The following is a 15,836-nucleotide window of genomic DNA, read 5'->3' on the forward strand; positions in this document are numbered from 1 at the left end:
CCACTCTGTCCTCAGACTCCTGGAATATTCATAGAATCATAGAGCTGTACAGCACGGAAACAGACCCTTTGGTCAAACCCATCCATGCTGACTAGATATCTGAAATCAATCTAATCCCATTTGCCAGCACCCGGCCCATATCCCTCCAAACCCTTCCTGTTCATATACCCATCCAGATGCCTTTTAAATGTTGCAATTGCACTAGCCTCCACTTCCTCTGGCAGCTCATTCAATACATGCACCACCCTCTGCATGAAAAAGTAGTCCCAAGATCTCACTTTAAACCTATGCCATCTAGCTTTGGATTTCCCCAAAGTCCAAGGAAAAGATGATGGCTACTCACCCTATCCATGCCCCTCATGACTGTATAAACCTCTAAAGTCACCCTTCAACCTCTGACGTTTCAGAGAAAACAGCTCCAGCCTATTTACATAGACATAGAACATAACAGCACAGTGCAGGCCCTTTGACCCTCGATGTTGTCCCCCCCTGTCATACTAATCTGAACCTACACTATTCCATGTACGTCCATTTGCCTGTCCAATGACGACTTAAATGCACTTAAACTTGGTGAATCTACTACCGTTACAGGCAAAGCATTCTACACCCTTACTACTCTCTGAGCCTCTCCCTATAGCTCAAACCCTCCAAACCTGGCAACATCCTTGTAAATCTTTTCTGCACTCTTTCAAGTTTCACAACACCTTTCTGATAGCAAGGAGACCAGAATTGAACACAATATTCCAATGTCCTCATTCCAGGGAATTTTTATTCTAATGAATTTCTGTTGAATCTTGAGGAACAGAACCTCTTGTTTCTTCACAGTGTCACTATTGAGATCAACAAATTAAGGTCATAGTTCTCGCTCTAATATTTTTGGATAGCAGTTGCTGCTAATGGTTCCCACTTTACCTTGATTCACCTTTTGTTTCTTCACATATGAACGTATCAATTCGGATCATGAGTACGCAACTTGGACCCTCAAGATTGCTTTGTCAGTTACTAGGATCGTGGCTAATCTGATTACTCCACATTCCCACCAACCCCCAAGCACCTTGCATCCCATTACATATCAAGAATTTATCTATCTCCGCTTAAAAATTATTCAATTATTCAATTGCTTATTTTGCAGCAGAGAGTTTCAAAGTTTCAAAAAACTTCTGGGAGAACAAAATGTTTCTTTGACTCTGCTTTAAATGGGCAACTCCTTATTTTGAAACAGCAACTCCTAATTTATGTTCTTCCAAAAGCAAAAACAGCCTTTCATGTGAACTCTGTCATGACCTCTCTGGATCTTATATGTTTCAATCAATTTGCTTCTTATTTGAAACATATAGGAGGACCCCAAGGGGACATGACCGGATAGATGCAGAAAGGATGATGTAGTGGGAGAATCTAGAATAGAGAGTCAGAGTTTAAAAATAAGCGGGTACCCATTTAAAAAAGAGATGGGGAATTTAAATTCTCCCAATTGGTTTTAAGTCTTTGGAATTTGTTTCCCCAAATGGCAATGGATGTAAAATTTCTAAATAGTTTTAAGGCAGACATAGTTAGATTTCTGTCAAGAGTTAAAGCAGGCAGCACGTGAGGAGCAGGAGAATCGAACGTTTCGGGCAAGAGCCCTTAACCTGCTGTGCTTTTCCAGCGCCACACTCTCGACTCTGATCTCCAGCACCTGCAGTCCTCACTTTGACCTTGGAGATAGATTCTTGATTATCAAGGCGCTCGCCATATGAGGAGCAGCCGAGGACTCTGGGTCTGTACTCGATGGAGTTTAGAAGAATGGGGGGAGGATCTGATTAAAACTTACAGAATACTGAGAGACCTGCATATGGTGGAGGTGGAGAAGATGTTTCCACTAGTAGGTGAGACTAGGACCCGAGGACACCATCTCAGAGGGAAGGATGTCCCTTGAGAATTGAAAAGGAATTTCTTCAGTCAGAGAGTGGATTAATCTGTGGAACTCATTGCCGCTGAGGGCAGCGGAACAGTGCAATCTTGGGATGTTGGTCTCCAAATCCCTGAAGGTTGATAGATTAATTAAGAAGGCGTACAGGGTGCTTGTCTCTATCAGTCGTAACATAGATTATCAGAGCAGGGAAGTCATGTTGCCCAGAGCTTTGATTCAGCTGCAAATTGGAATATTGTCTGCAGTTCAGGAAGGATGTGATTGCACTGCGGGGACTGCAAGGGAAATTAAAGGGGATGTTGTCTGGGATGGGGGATTTCAGCTATGAAGGAAGGCTGGATAAACCTGGGTTGTTTATTTTACAGCAGAGAATGCTGAGAGGAAACCTAACAGAAGTGTCTAAGATTATGAGGAACATGGACAGGGAGAATAGAAAGCAATTCTTCCTCTTAGTTGAAGGGTCAATAATGTTAAAGTGAAAGTCAGAGGTTTACAGGGCATTTGAGGATTTTATTTTCACCCAGATGATGGTGCAGGTCTGGAACGCACTGCCTGGGAAGATAGATGAGGCCAGAAATGTGATAACCTTTAAAAAGTACTTGGATGTGCCACTTGAAGTGTCATAACATTCAAGGCCATGGGCCTAACAGAGAAGCAAGGCTAGTGAAAGTAGTAGTATATTTATGGTGGTACAGACTAGATGGACTAAAGGGTCTCCTGTATATTGTATGATTCTATAACTCAATGAAAGAAATTTATCCCGCAGCCTCCAAACCTTTTGAATCACCCTACCACCAATCATGCTTTGCAGAAGGGTTGAACCAGGATGGTGAGGATGCACTGAGTTGACATCAGTTCTGGTCTGTAGGATAATCTACTGTGCACTGTCATCTTATCTTCTGCATACTACCGATGGAAAAGCAACAGTCCAGTTGCTGCCATGGTAAAATTTGAGCTTTTCCTGGTTTGTGCAACTCAATTTCTCATTACTTTCACCAAGTAACTTGTGATAGACTACATATTTTCAAAGTTATTTTATACTAGATTCCCCTAGAAGCACTTAGATGCAATCTTATAGCCTTGGTCCAAACATAGACAAAGAGGTTGAATATCAGCATTAAGGTGACAGTGACTGACCTCAACACGGATGCAGCGTTTGATTGGGTATAACATCATCAAGCAAGATGGAATCAATGAAAATTAGGAGGAAATCTCTCCTCTGGTTGAAGTAATTCCTAACACAAAGGAAGATGGCTATGGTTGTTGAAAATCAGTCATGATCAAACCGAATAATGCATAGTGGGCTGCTTCTTTATTTATTTGTATGCCTGCAATTTACATGTATCTCCATTAGGGCATCATTGCAGGAACTCCTCAAGTTTCTTCAGTTTCTCCTTCAGTGATTGCCTAAACATCATAACACTGAAGTTAAAGATTCTCAATGGTGACTGTACAGTGTTCAAAATGACAATCTTCAGATACTGAAGCAGCTCAAGCCCTAATACTGCAAGGCCCGGACAACACTGATATTGGATTGAGCAGTGGGTTTTGTACCACAGAACTAGCAAGCAATGACCATCTTCAACAAGAGAGAGGCTCCCTTGACATTCAACAGGCTGACCATCGTCAAATATCTCAATATCATTGTGACTGGCCTGAAACATAAGTGGACTAACTACATCAACACTTTGACTAAAACAGCAGGTCAAAGGTTGGGTATTCTGAGTTTACTACCTACTCCCCAAAGTCTGTCCTCCCTCTTTCAAGGTATGGCTCAGCAGTGTGGTAGAATATTCTCTGCTTGCTCGGATGAGTGCAGCAACACCATTCGAGAAATCTGACAGAGTCCATGACTATCATCCCATACACATGCTTCAATTGGCCTGAAAGGGTTAATATGAAGTCTTTGCGTAGCTCTGATGTTACAAGGGAGACAGCCAAACAGACAATCAGACAAACATAATACTGACCAGCTCCACCCAGAGACTGTATATCAGTCTCTGGGAGGAGTTGGTCAATATTATGCTTATATGATTGTCTGTTTGGCTGTCTCCCTTGTAACCTTGACTTAGTTCAGACATAATTTGGATCTATCAGGAGATATAGATACACCTCTTAACAAGTTTAATGTCATGAATCTGTCAAATGTTATGATACTGTGTTCCTTATTTGTTCTGATATAACGTTACACAAATACTTTTTGGTTTTAATCTAATTTTTTGGCAAATTCCTATCTTGATGTAATTTCATGCTTCCTTTTGCATTCACAGGAACAGAAGACATTGCTTTGTTTGGGCTCGACTACTTCTCAATGAAAGATTCATGTTTTAATGACACATGCATTATTCTCTTGAATTGAGAAGCACAAAATAAACAAATTAAGCTCATTTCATACTGTAACTTCCTTAATTATTAATTGCAGTATGGGACTCATAACAATACAATCAACTCATGAAAAATAATAGATTAAAACTGAGAATTTGTTCATTTGAATATACATTTATTCAAATAAATATTTGTTCATTTATTCATTTGAATATGGATAATAAAGTGTCTCAGACATTGGGTACTTGGCACTGAATTTCAATGTGGAGAGGAAAGTCTGCATAAAATATTGAGAGCCCTGGTTTTATAGAGGCACAGGTACAAAAACAAGGAAGCTATGCTAAACCTTTTAAAAACATTGGCCAAACTTCAGTGTCCAACTTTGGGTGTAGTTGGAGTTTATTTAAGACAGAGATAGATCGTTTCTTGATTCGTGAGGGGATCAATGGGAGAAGGCTGGAGAATGGGATTGAGGAACATATCGGCACTGATCGAATGGTGGAGCAGATTCAATAGGCTGAATGGCCTAATTCTACTCTGACGTCTTGTTGTCTAATATTTTAGGACCCCAAGACATTGGAAGAGGAGAACTATTAAACCAGGGACATGGGACATCAGTTATGCGGAGAGACATTGTTTTTCTGAGGGAAGAAACTTCATAGAGTTGTTCAAAGTAACAAAAGACATTGAGATGGTGAAGTACCAAAAAAAAAAATTGTTTTTGACGGCTGAAACATCAGTAACCAGAGAAGAGAAAAAAAATTAAAGCTATTGACATGACAAGCAAATGTTTTATATGGAAAATTGTTGTATTCTGGAATGAATTGTCTGAAACAGCTTCAGCAGTCAATAATAAAAGCGAATCAGAAAATATGTAAAGGGCCTTCTGAAAGTTGAAGTTCACTACATACCCCAGTTCCCCTTTATCACAACTAAACTAGTCCCACTTGCCTTTGCTTAGCCTCCAAACATTTCTTATTCATGTACCTATCTGAAAGTTGTTTAATGTAGCAACTGTACCTGCATCCATCACTACTTCAGGAACTTCATTCCAAACATGAGCCAATCTCTGTGTAAAAAAGTTGCCCCTCAAGTCCTTTTAAAATCTCTCTTCTCTCACCTTAAAACCAATCCCCCAGTCTTGAAATCCTCCACCTGAGGAAAAGGACACCTGCCATTTACCTTATCTATACCCCTCACGATTTTGTAAACAGCTATAAGGTACCCCTCAACCTCCTCCAGGTTTTCTCTTCATTTTTTTCCAGTGAAAAAAGTCCCAGCCTATCCATCCTCTCCTCAAAACTCAAAGCGTCCATTCTCAGCACCATCCTGGTAAATCTGTTCTGAACTCTCTCCAGCTTAATAATATTCTTCCTATAATAGGGAGACCAGAACTGGGCACAGTGCTCCAGAAGTGTCACCAATATACTGTATAACCGCAATATAATGTCCCAACTCCCATACATAAATGTCTGAGCAACGAAGGCTCAACATGTACACAAATCTCTGAAAGTTGCCACCCAGGTAAATAGTGCGGTAATGAAGGCATATTGCGTGCTAGCTTTTATTGGTAGAGGAATTGAGTTCCGGAGCCCTGAGGTCATGTTGCAGTTGTATAAGACTCTGGTGCGGCCGCATCTGGAGTATTGTGTGCAGTTTTGGTCGCCATACTATAGGAAGGATGTGGAGGCACTGGAACGAGTGCAGAGGAGGTTTACCAGGATGTTGCCTGGTATGGTAGGAAGATCGTATGAGGAAAGGCTGAGGCACTTGGGGCTGTTTTCATTGGAGAAAAGATGGTTTAGGGGTGACTTGATAGAGGTGTACAAGATGATTAGGGGTTTAGATAGGGTTGACCATGAGAACCTTTTTCCACATATGGAGTCAGCTATTACGAGGGGCATAGCTTTAAATTAAGGGGTGGTAGGTATAGGACAGATGTTAGGGGTAGATTCTTTACTCAGCGAGTCGTGAGTTCATGGAATGCCATGCCAGTAGCAGTGGTGGACTCCCCCTCTTTATGGGCATTTAAACGGGCATTGGATAGGCATATGGAGGATAGTGGGCTAGTGGGCTTGGATCGGCGCAATATCGAGGGCCAAAGGGCCTGTACTGCGCTGTATTTTTCTATGTTCTATGTTCTATGTCTGCGAAACATCTTCCTAACCACCCTAACTATAAATGATACAAACTTCAAAGATGGATATATCTAAACCCCTGGGTTTTTCTGTTCTACAACACTGCCCAAGGCTCCACTTTTAAGTATGCCTTGTCTGTGTTTGTTTTATTGGCATAAACAGAAGATTGGCTTGTTAACAGTAACCTCAAAGTGGGCATAAATGGGTCTTAATGTGGTTAGTAAGATGAAATAGATAGATAGGATAGTGAAGAAGGCCTTTTTTTTGCTTTCCTTTATTGGTCAGAGTATTGAGTACAGGAGTTGGGAGGTCATGTCGCAGCTGTACAGGACATTGGTTAGGCTACTTTTGGAATATAGTGTGTAATTCTGGTCTCCTTCCTATCGGAAAGATGTTGTGAAACTTGAAAGTGCTCAGAAAGACTTACAAGGATGTTGCCAGTATTGGAGGATTTGAGCTGTGGGAGAGGTTGAATAGCCTGGGGCTGTTTTCCCTGGAGTGTCAGAGGTGGAGGGGTGACCTTATAGAGGTTTACAAAATTATGAGGGGCATGGATAGGGTAAAAAGCAGTCTTTTCCCTGGGGTGGGGGAGTCCAGAACTAGAGGTCATAGGTTTAGAGTGAGAGGGGAAAGATATGGAAGAGACCTAAGGGGCAACTTCTTCATGCAGAGGGTGGTACGTGTTTGGAATGAGCTGCCACAGGATGTGGTGGAGGCTGACACAATTGCAACATCTGGATGAGTATATGAATAGGAAGTGTTGGAGGGATATGGGCCGGGTGCTGGCAGGAGGGACTAGATTGGGTTGGGATATCTGGTCGGCATGGACGGGTTGGACCGAAGGGTCTGTTTCCATGCTGCACATCTCTATGACTCTATGGCTCTAAATAAGTGGTGTGCCACAGGGATCAGTGCTGTGACCTCAACTGTTTCCCATTTATATAAATGACTTGGATGAAGGTACAGAAGAGGCAAATAGAATTTTGTTAAGCAAGGGGTGGGAAGGAACATAGATTGTGGGTTAGAATCCCATTAGCCACAATCTTATTGAACGGTGGAGCAAGCTTGAGAGGCTGAAAAGCCTGCTCTTGCTCCTAATTTGTGTGATCCTATGTATGGTAGAGATGCCTGCACAAGCCCAACATTACCCACCTAATGCAATCAGAGATTCATAGGGTCATACAGCCCAAAATCAGGCCCTTCAGCCCAAATCATCCATGCTGACCAGGTTTCTAATACTGAACTGGTCCCATTTGCCAGCAATTGGCCCATATCGCTCCCAAACCTGTCCTATTCATGTACCTGCCCAAATGTCTGAGATATTGTCATTGTACCCGCCTCTACCACTTCCTCTGGCAACTCGTTCCATACACACTACAGTCTGTGTGAAAATTTAGATCCTCAGGTTCCTTTTAAATCTTTCCCTTCTCACATTAAACCCATGTCCTCTAGCTTTGGATTATGGAGAAAAGACCTTGACAATTCATCTTATCTATGCCACACATGATTTACAAACCTTGATAAGGTTACCCCACAGCCTCCTTAGCTCCAGAGAAAGAAATCTCAGCCTATCCTTATAACCCAAACATTCCAGTGTCAGTACACACTTGTGAATCTTTTATTGAACTTTTTTCACTTTAATAACATCCTTCTTATAATACACAAAAGAGAATGGAAGCTACATCTCTAGAGCACCTTTCAGATGTTGATGTCTTCCCAAAGTGCATCACAACCAAGAAATTCCGATTAAGCTGTTGTCACTCTTACAAAGGAAAACACAGCAGTCAGTGTGTATACAGTAAGATCATACAAGCAATGAATAAAAACAATTATTAGACTTTAAATTTTTAAATTATTAGTTGTGAAATAAATGGTTGACCCAAGTAATGGAAGAGCTCCCTAGCTCTTTTTCAAATAATGCTGTGTCATTTCTTGTGAATACTGTGTCATCTGCTGTGAACAGGCAGGTAGGATGTCAGATCAGATGAACATATCAGATAATGCAGCAGATCCTTCTGTGGTCTTAGTAAAATAGATTTGAATCAACAGACTTTTATCCACTAACATTGCAAAATACATTTGCAAAACACCAAGAGAAATGCACACACAGAAATAAACGAGGAGCAGGTGGAGGTCATTTGGTTCCTCTATCCTGCATTGCCCTTTAATAAGATCATGAATGACTTGATAGTTGCCTCAAATCCACATCCTAGCCTAGCCAGGTAACCTTTGATGCTTTTGTTTATCAATAATCTATCTACCTTTGTCTTATACTTTGTTAATCTGTGCCCTAACCAAGCATAGGTTTACACGTAAAAGCACGCAGCTTCCTTTAGGTTGTTACAGTTAGAAATAAATGACTCCTTTCAAGTCTGGATATGTTGCACAGTCAGGGCAAGGGCTTGAATTAAGAGTGTCCTGCCGAGAACTCACTGTGTAACTGGGACAGCTGCACTAATCCATCCTTTGCAGTTCACTACACTGACCCGATTACAGTTCTGATTCTCAGTATAACTGAACCAGAAATGTAATCCTTTACAAGTACAATGCTTGCACTCTGCTGCAATGACTGCTGCAGAATTTCTCAAGACATGTAAATCCACAATCATTGGATAGATAATCAAAGCTTTCATCGTCTGTTGGATGAGGGTTGTACCACGCAAAAAAGAAAAATTAGGAAGATTGCAAATCTATCCTGCATTAGGTAATTTTGTCATAGTGAATAATACAGGTGAATTTTTGAGGTACTTTGTACAATGTAATAACTGTTTTTAGATACAAATGTTGGTACTGTAACGTGCCAATGCTTAGCACTGTTAAAATCAAACATTAAATTTAAATATAAAGAAAAATTGCTGGTGCATTCTCCATGCCAATGCCTCTATGATCAGAGTCTGTTTGCAACAATTCAGCATCCTCTATGAGGATAAGTTGTTGTTCCCCTGAGATTTGGTATTCTTGTGATCCAGTTCTGATAAGCGCAAGACAAAAAAAAAAATCTGCTTCCTTCACACATTTTTTGCACCTTTTCTTCTCAATAATACTCAAGTTTTATATGACCGAGTGACTGTTCCTAGCATTAATCCAGCAGATAACTGAAAATTCAGCTTGGTTCCACTACCCAGAAAAAGAGTCCTCTACCACCTAGAAGGACAAAGGCAACAGGCACACTATCTGCAAGTTCCCTGACAAGTCACACATCATCCTGACGTGGAACTGTGTTGGCTGTTCCTACACTTTCAAGTGGCTCAAACTCTTTGAATTCCCTTCCTTTTAACACTGCGGCGCAAACATTTCACAGACTACACTGAGCATGAAGTCCATGCTGTGCCAACGTTATTCAAAGCCCATAAATATTGAATGAAAGGACTGCGAGATCTGTTTCCACATTGTAACTTCTGAGTATCTCTATGAGAGGTCTCCCTCTATGAAGCATTTTTAAACACATTTACATAGGAAATCATAATCATGCAAGTTTAACTTCTGTTTCTAGGCTGATTGTTTTCTCTTCATTTAGCATTTTAAGCACAAGAATGTGGCTGCCAATCTTTCAGTGCTGGTTGGCCACCTATCTAACACTCTACCCACCCCAGCACAAGCCTATCCATCATCTTTAATGATTCAGGAGTCTGTCAAGAGTCACTTACAGTCTCTCAATACCAGAATCTCCAGCTTCCGGCCCCCCTAGTGTCTGGGTGCTGACCGAAAGAATAAGGTACAGCACCCAGTGTCTTTCAAATCCACTTCTCAAGAGCAAAGTGCAAGTACCTTTAAAATTGGGTCTAATTCTGGCATCATATCCTGATGTCCGTCCCATCAATTTGTCCAAAAAGTCAGATGGAGACATTGCCGGAGCACGGGATCGAGAGCCTTCTATTTCTTTAGTTGTCACCAAGCTGAAAGCAAACACATAAATATGGTATAAATAAGCACACTAGCAACAAGGCATAAAAATATCACAAATACCAATTTGTCTATAGAATTTAGGAATCTGGAAAGAAAAGTTAAAGATTTCAGTTGTCCAAGATAAAGTCACGTTTGCGAGTGGGGTTAAGGTTTCAAGTATCAAAGATTAAAGCCTTGCTTTTCTGGTTTAAGAGGATTGTCAGGAGTTGATGAACATGTACGTCTCATTCCACATCATTACCAAACTAGACACAGCCAACTGCACAAGCAATGAGAAAAGAGAAAGAGAATAAAAGAATGAAAAGTGTTGCATATTGGAAAACATTTTGATATCCTTTTGAAGTCCAGTCACTGTTGTGAGTTCAGTGCAGTTCAGCTGATAGCTTGGTGAATTAAATCAAAGTAATACCCATTAGGATAGCCCAGATTGCATTCCCAGTGTGTGCTGAGTTCATGCAATTTCAAATAGTAATTACAGGAGGATTGGTACAGTTGTCCTTAGAACCTTGGAGTTATTATATAGAAAATAATACCTTTGCTATTTGGCAACTTCTTCTGGTACTTGTATGGGTTGCAACCTGGCTGCAGTTTCTCCTTTCCTTCCTCACTGGTCAACATTCATAACATTCATATTATATTCAGTCACCATAAGTGACTAAATCCTGAAGCCAGTTCCCTGACCTTATTTCAAATCTTTCAGGTTCCATTGTTAGGGATGATGAGCCAACGTGCCTCAAACAAGACCTTTGGAAGACAACATGGTGAGAGGGGAGACTCCCTTTGGTGGGTGGTTCAAACTATATCTCTAACCTTCATAGGGACCTAGCAAAGTTAGACTTCTTAAAACTATGCCAGTCACAACTAAAACAAAAACTAAAAACAACATCAGAATGAGATCATGGTCAAGGCACCTTAAAATCTCATTTATTTTTTAAAATCATTTGTAGATTGTGCAGTTGTAGTCAGATCTGACTTGCTCCAGATCACCCAACTAAGGAGTTCTGGGTTTCATCAGACTTTTAAAAACTTGGTGAAATTGGCATGTAGAGTCTAAAACTAAGGTTCATTATTGTATATGAAAAAAATACCATGGACTCTGGAAACTGTATTCAAAAACAGAAAATACCCAATGGCATCTGTAAAGAGGGAACAGTGTTAATATTTCATGTCTGTGACCTTCCATCAGAACTATTCATTAACATAGGTAATAACTCCAAAAAGAAATTCAGAGGATACATTTTTAGCCAGAGGGTGACTAAAATGTGGCATTCACTAACACAAAGAGTCATTGAGGCAACCAGCAGGGATGCAGCTGAGGGGAAGCAAATGTAGGAGAAATGCATCGAAGGATATACAGATAGAATTTGTTGAAGTACTGTGGGAGGGCGATAACTATTAGATTAAACAGGATGAGCTAAATGACTTGTTGCTGAGCTCTAAATTCTAAGTGTAAAGTGGACACAAAATCATCCCTCAGTGCCTTTCTACAGAGATCAATACCAAAGGGAAATGGAGTATTCCTAGCTCTCCTGGATGGAGCATTGGCACCATCAAGGTAAAAGCAATTCTCCTCATCAGCAGAACAATGTCTGAATTCAACATCCACTATTGAGTACTAATGTGTTCAATTATACCGAATACAACTTATCCTTCCACCATTGACATACAATGACAGCAGTACGATAACTCTCTGAGATTTACTATAGATTGCATCAATATCATTTTCTAGTCTCTATCACCAAAAAACACAAGAACAGCAATATCATCATGTCAACTGGACATATTCCACCACTCACTCAGTGTCATAGAGATGTACAGCACAGAAACAGATCCTTTGGTCCAACTCATCCATGCCAACCAGATATCCCAAATTAATCTAGTCCCATAAGCCAACATTTGGCCCATATCCCTCTAAACCCTTCTTATTCATGCACCCATCCAGATGCCTTTTAAATGATGTAATTGTACCCACGCGACCATCTCCTGTGGCAGCTCGTTCCATACATGCATCACCCTCTGCATGAAAAAGTTGCCCCTTAGGTCCCTTTTAAATTTTTCCCCTCTCACCTTAAACTCATACTATCTAATTTTGGACTCCCCCACCAGGGGAAAAGACCTTGTCACCCTATCCATGCCCTTTATTATTTTATAACTGTTATGATATGGGGTAGACCCCTCTGCCACTTTAAACCCGACACACAGAGAAGCTCATCTCACACCATAATCTGTTAAATTTCAAGAGGCAAAGAACTATCCAAGAGGTCACTTTTAAAGCAAAAATTACTGATTTTATATCTTAACAACTATTTACAATTTCTTTCTCTTAAACCTATTTTTACCTTCCCATTCTACAATACTAGTCCAATAAAACCCCAATCAGGATTTACAAAACAAAACTCAAATTTCAAAAGCAGACAGATTTTCCTCTGCCATCTTTTCTTCAGTATTCTGCTTCATCGGTCTTTCATATGAACTGGTACCTTTCAGAGAGCTATTCAGATAGCAATCTATACATATTGGTTTTCTGGGCAGTTCTCCCTCCAACTGTTCAAAATGTCTGATTTTATACCCCGAAACATCAAATAATTTCATTGGCTTGATGTTGTCAAAATACTAAATTCATATTTGATTGGATTTTGGTATCTGGGGCATAATCTAAACTGATTGGCTGAATTTGAATTTGTTTTTGTATCATGGTAACACACATCTCCAGCTATTTGTTCCACCCACTGTTACATTTTAAAATCTTTCAGAACACTTTGTGCCAGCCAGAAATTTCTGTATCTTATAGATACAGTACATGTCTACAACTTCATAATAATAACCCTCTATAATGTCACCCCTCAGCCTCCGACCCTCCAGAGAAAGCAGCCCCAGCCAATTCAGCCTCTCCCATTTGCTCTAACCCTCCTCTGAACCCTCTCAACATCTTTCCTATAGCAGGGATACCAGATTTAAATGCAATATTCCAAAAGTGGCCAAACCAATGTCTGATACAGCTGCAACATGACTTCCCAACCCCTATACTCAATGCACTGACCAAGAAAGGCAAAGATAAGCAACACCTTCTTCACTACCCTATCTACCTGCAACTCTACTTTCAAGGAAATATGAACCTGCATTCCAAGGTCTCATTGTTCAGCGACACTCCCCAGGACCCTACCATAAGTCCTTCCCTGATTTGCCTTACCAAACTACAACACCTCACATTATTCTAAATTAAATTCCATCTGCCACCCCTCAGCCCACTGGATTATTTTGTTAAAGGCAAAATACTAGAGATGCTAGAAATAAAAGCAGAAGGTATTGGCCAAACTCCTGAGGTCTGGCAGCTGCTAGGGAGAGAGAAGCAGCTAACACTTTGAGTCCAATGGCTTTTCTTTGGAACTGAAGTCACATACAGGCCAGATGTCAATTCTGGAGCAGACTTGAACTCTGCTTATTTCTCCACAGCTGCTGCCAGACCCCATGAGTATCTCTAACACTCCCTGTTTTTATTTCTCGTCATCCCTTCGACTGTCACTGAGTTAAATATCCTGGACTTTTCTACCTACCATCATTGCAGAAGCATCATCATTACAAGAATTACAGCAATTGAAAAAGCAGACCCTCCACTGTAATTAAGGATGAATAATAAATGCAAACCTTTTCAATGTTTTAAACAGATGCTTAAAATTGCTGCATTATGTAAAGAGTTTGGTTATTAATTTTAATGGGTACAAACCTATGGGGTAGGACTATGTTCCAAATTATAATTCCAGAGCTGGAAAATCCATCCCATAAAAGCTCCTCCCATAAATAAACCAATAGAAAAGTTTGCATTTTTAAAGCACCCATCACAACCATGAGTTAGCTCAATGTTTTTTAATATTTTATGAATCATTTTTATGTTGCAACGTATGAGACACAACAATTTCCTATTTTTCCCTGGGATGTGGGCATTTATTGCCTATCGCTAATTGCCTTGAGCTGCTAATCCATTTCAGAAGACAGTGATGAGACAGCCACACTGTTGTTGGTTTGAAATCACATGAGGCAGAGACTCTTTCCAAGTTATTGAATGAAATTTTATTTTAAAAAATAGTCTCGTGGTTACCATTCCTGAGATTTGTGTTCAATTCCAGATTTTATTAACTGCATTTAAATACCACTATCTGCTGTGGTAGGATTTGAATCCTCAAAGTTTTAAGCCTGGATCTCTGTATTACTAGCCCAGTCACACTAGTATCATTCCCATTACTGTCTGTGCGAGATCCTGCAAATCCACTGGGAAGACAGACACATCAACACCAGCGGCCTCTACCAGGCCAACATCCCCAGCATCGAGGCACTGACCCCTTAATCGGCTGCGAAGGGCTGGGCATGTCATCCGCATGACTGACACGTGACTCCCTAAGTGGGTGGTCTATTCCCAGCTCCGAAACAGCAGGCGAGCCCCAGGTAGACAGAGAAAACAATTCAGGTATTCCCTCAGCCTCACTGGCAAAATGCAGCATTCCTACAGACACCTAGAAATCATTGGGACACGACCATCCAAAGTGGAGCGGGAGCATCCGGAACGGCATTCAGCACCGCGAGACTTGCCATCGGGAAAAAGCAGAAGCCAGGGGGCAACGGTGTAAGGTGTGCGCTGTCACATTAATGCCCATCCCCACCCCTTCCCACACCACTTTCTGTCCCAAGTGTAACAGAGCCTGCAGTCACCACATAGGTCTGTACTGCTACCTGTAGACTCACCCTGAGAGTGGAAGAGAGTCATCCTTGTCTGCAAGGGACTGCCAATGATGATGATTTTCCCTAAAATGGACTTGCATAAAGCAAGATCCCAAAACCAGCAACAATTCAGATCAAGACGTCCAGGTGAATTGTTTGGTGACATAGGCTGGGGGACAAATATTCAACTACAACACTTAGGAGAACTGCCCTCCTTTCATTTAGAATAACATTACCAGGAATTTGAAATTGGGCTTGACCAGCCTTATATGCACCTGATAATATAGAACTGTGTACCTCACATACATATGTCAATTATAACAAATGCACCTCTCTGAACATTGTTAAAAGAGACTAGCAAGGATTTTAAGATAAAGACAAGAAATAGAAATTAATTGGAAATTTTCACATTGATAGACTGACGATGAATATTATGGTTAATTAATAATATTTACGCATCAATGAATCTTTTAATTTTTAAATAGCTTTGCTCTTTGATTCCTTGCCTTGCTCCTTGCCTTGTTTCGCCACTCAAACAGAAATCTTCCAGTCCAATTAAAGGATTTATTTAAATATTGAATTTGTATTTAAAGAGTTTGAAGGAGAGAGAAGTTTATTGATGGCGCTCATTTCTCAGTATAATATCCTTGAAGTGACTTTAGTCCGTCTAATTGATTCATTCCATCGATTTTTTTATTTATTTGTCTCTTCTTTTAATGTCCAAATCTGCCTGTTCAAATCTTTCAGCATTTAGTGCGTTCTCAGTCTATACTATAGACATTTATTGTCTTGGCAGTTCAGTGAGTTACAAAACACACAGATCGCGTCATCCCAGATTTGGTTTT

General features: G+C 40.5%; 1 protein-coding gene across 6 annotated transcripts in view; it reads right to left on the reverse strand.

The window, feature by feature from the left end:
* Positions 1–15,836, reverse strand: part of glra3 (glycine receptor, alpha 3) — a 221,916-nt gene that overhangs the window by 130,470 nt on the left and 75,610 nt on the right. For all 6 annotated transcript variants that reach the window (XM_043704636.1, XM_043704642.1, XM_043704625.1 and 3 more), the window contains one exon: positions 10,141–10,268. In XM_043704636.1, the coding sequence (XP_043560571.1) occupies positions 10,141–10,268 (128 nt within the window). The remainder of the gene's footprint in view (positions 1–10,140; positions 10,269–15,836) is intronic.

Source organism: Chiloscyllium plagiosum, chromosome 2 (genome assembly GCF_004010195.1).
Source record: "Chiloscyllium plagiosum isolate BGI_BamShark_2017 chromosome 2, ASM401019v2, whole genome shotgun sequence".
Lineage (NCBI taxonomy): Eukaryota > Metazoa > Chordata > Chondrichthyes > Orectolobiformes > Hemiscylliidae > Chiloscyllium > Chiloscyllium plagiosum.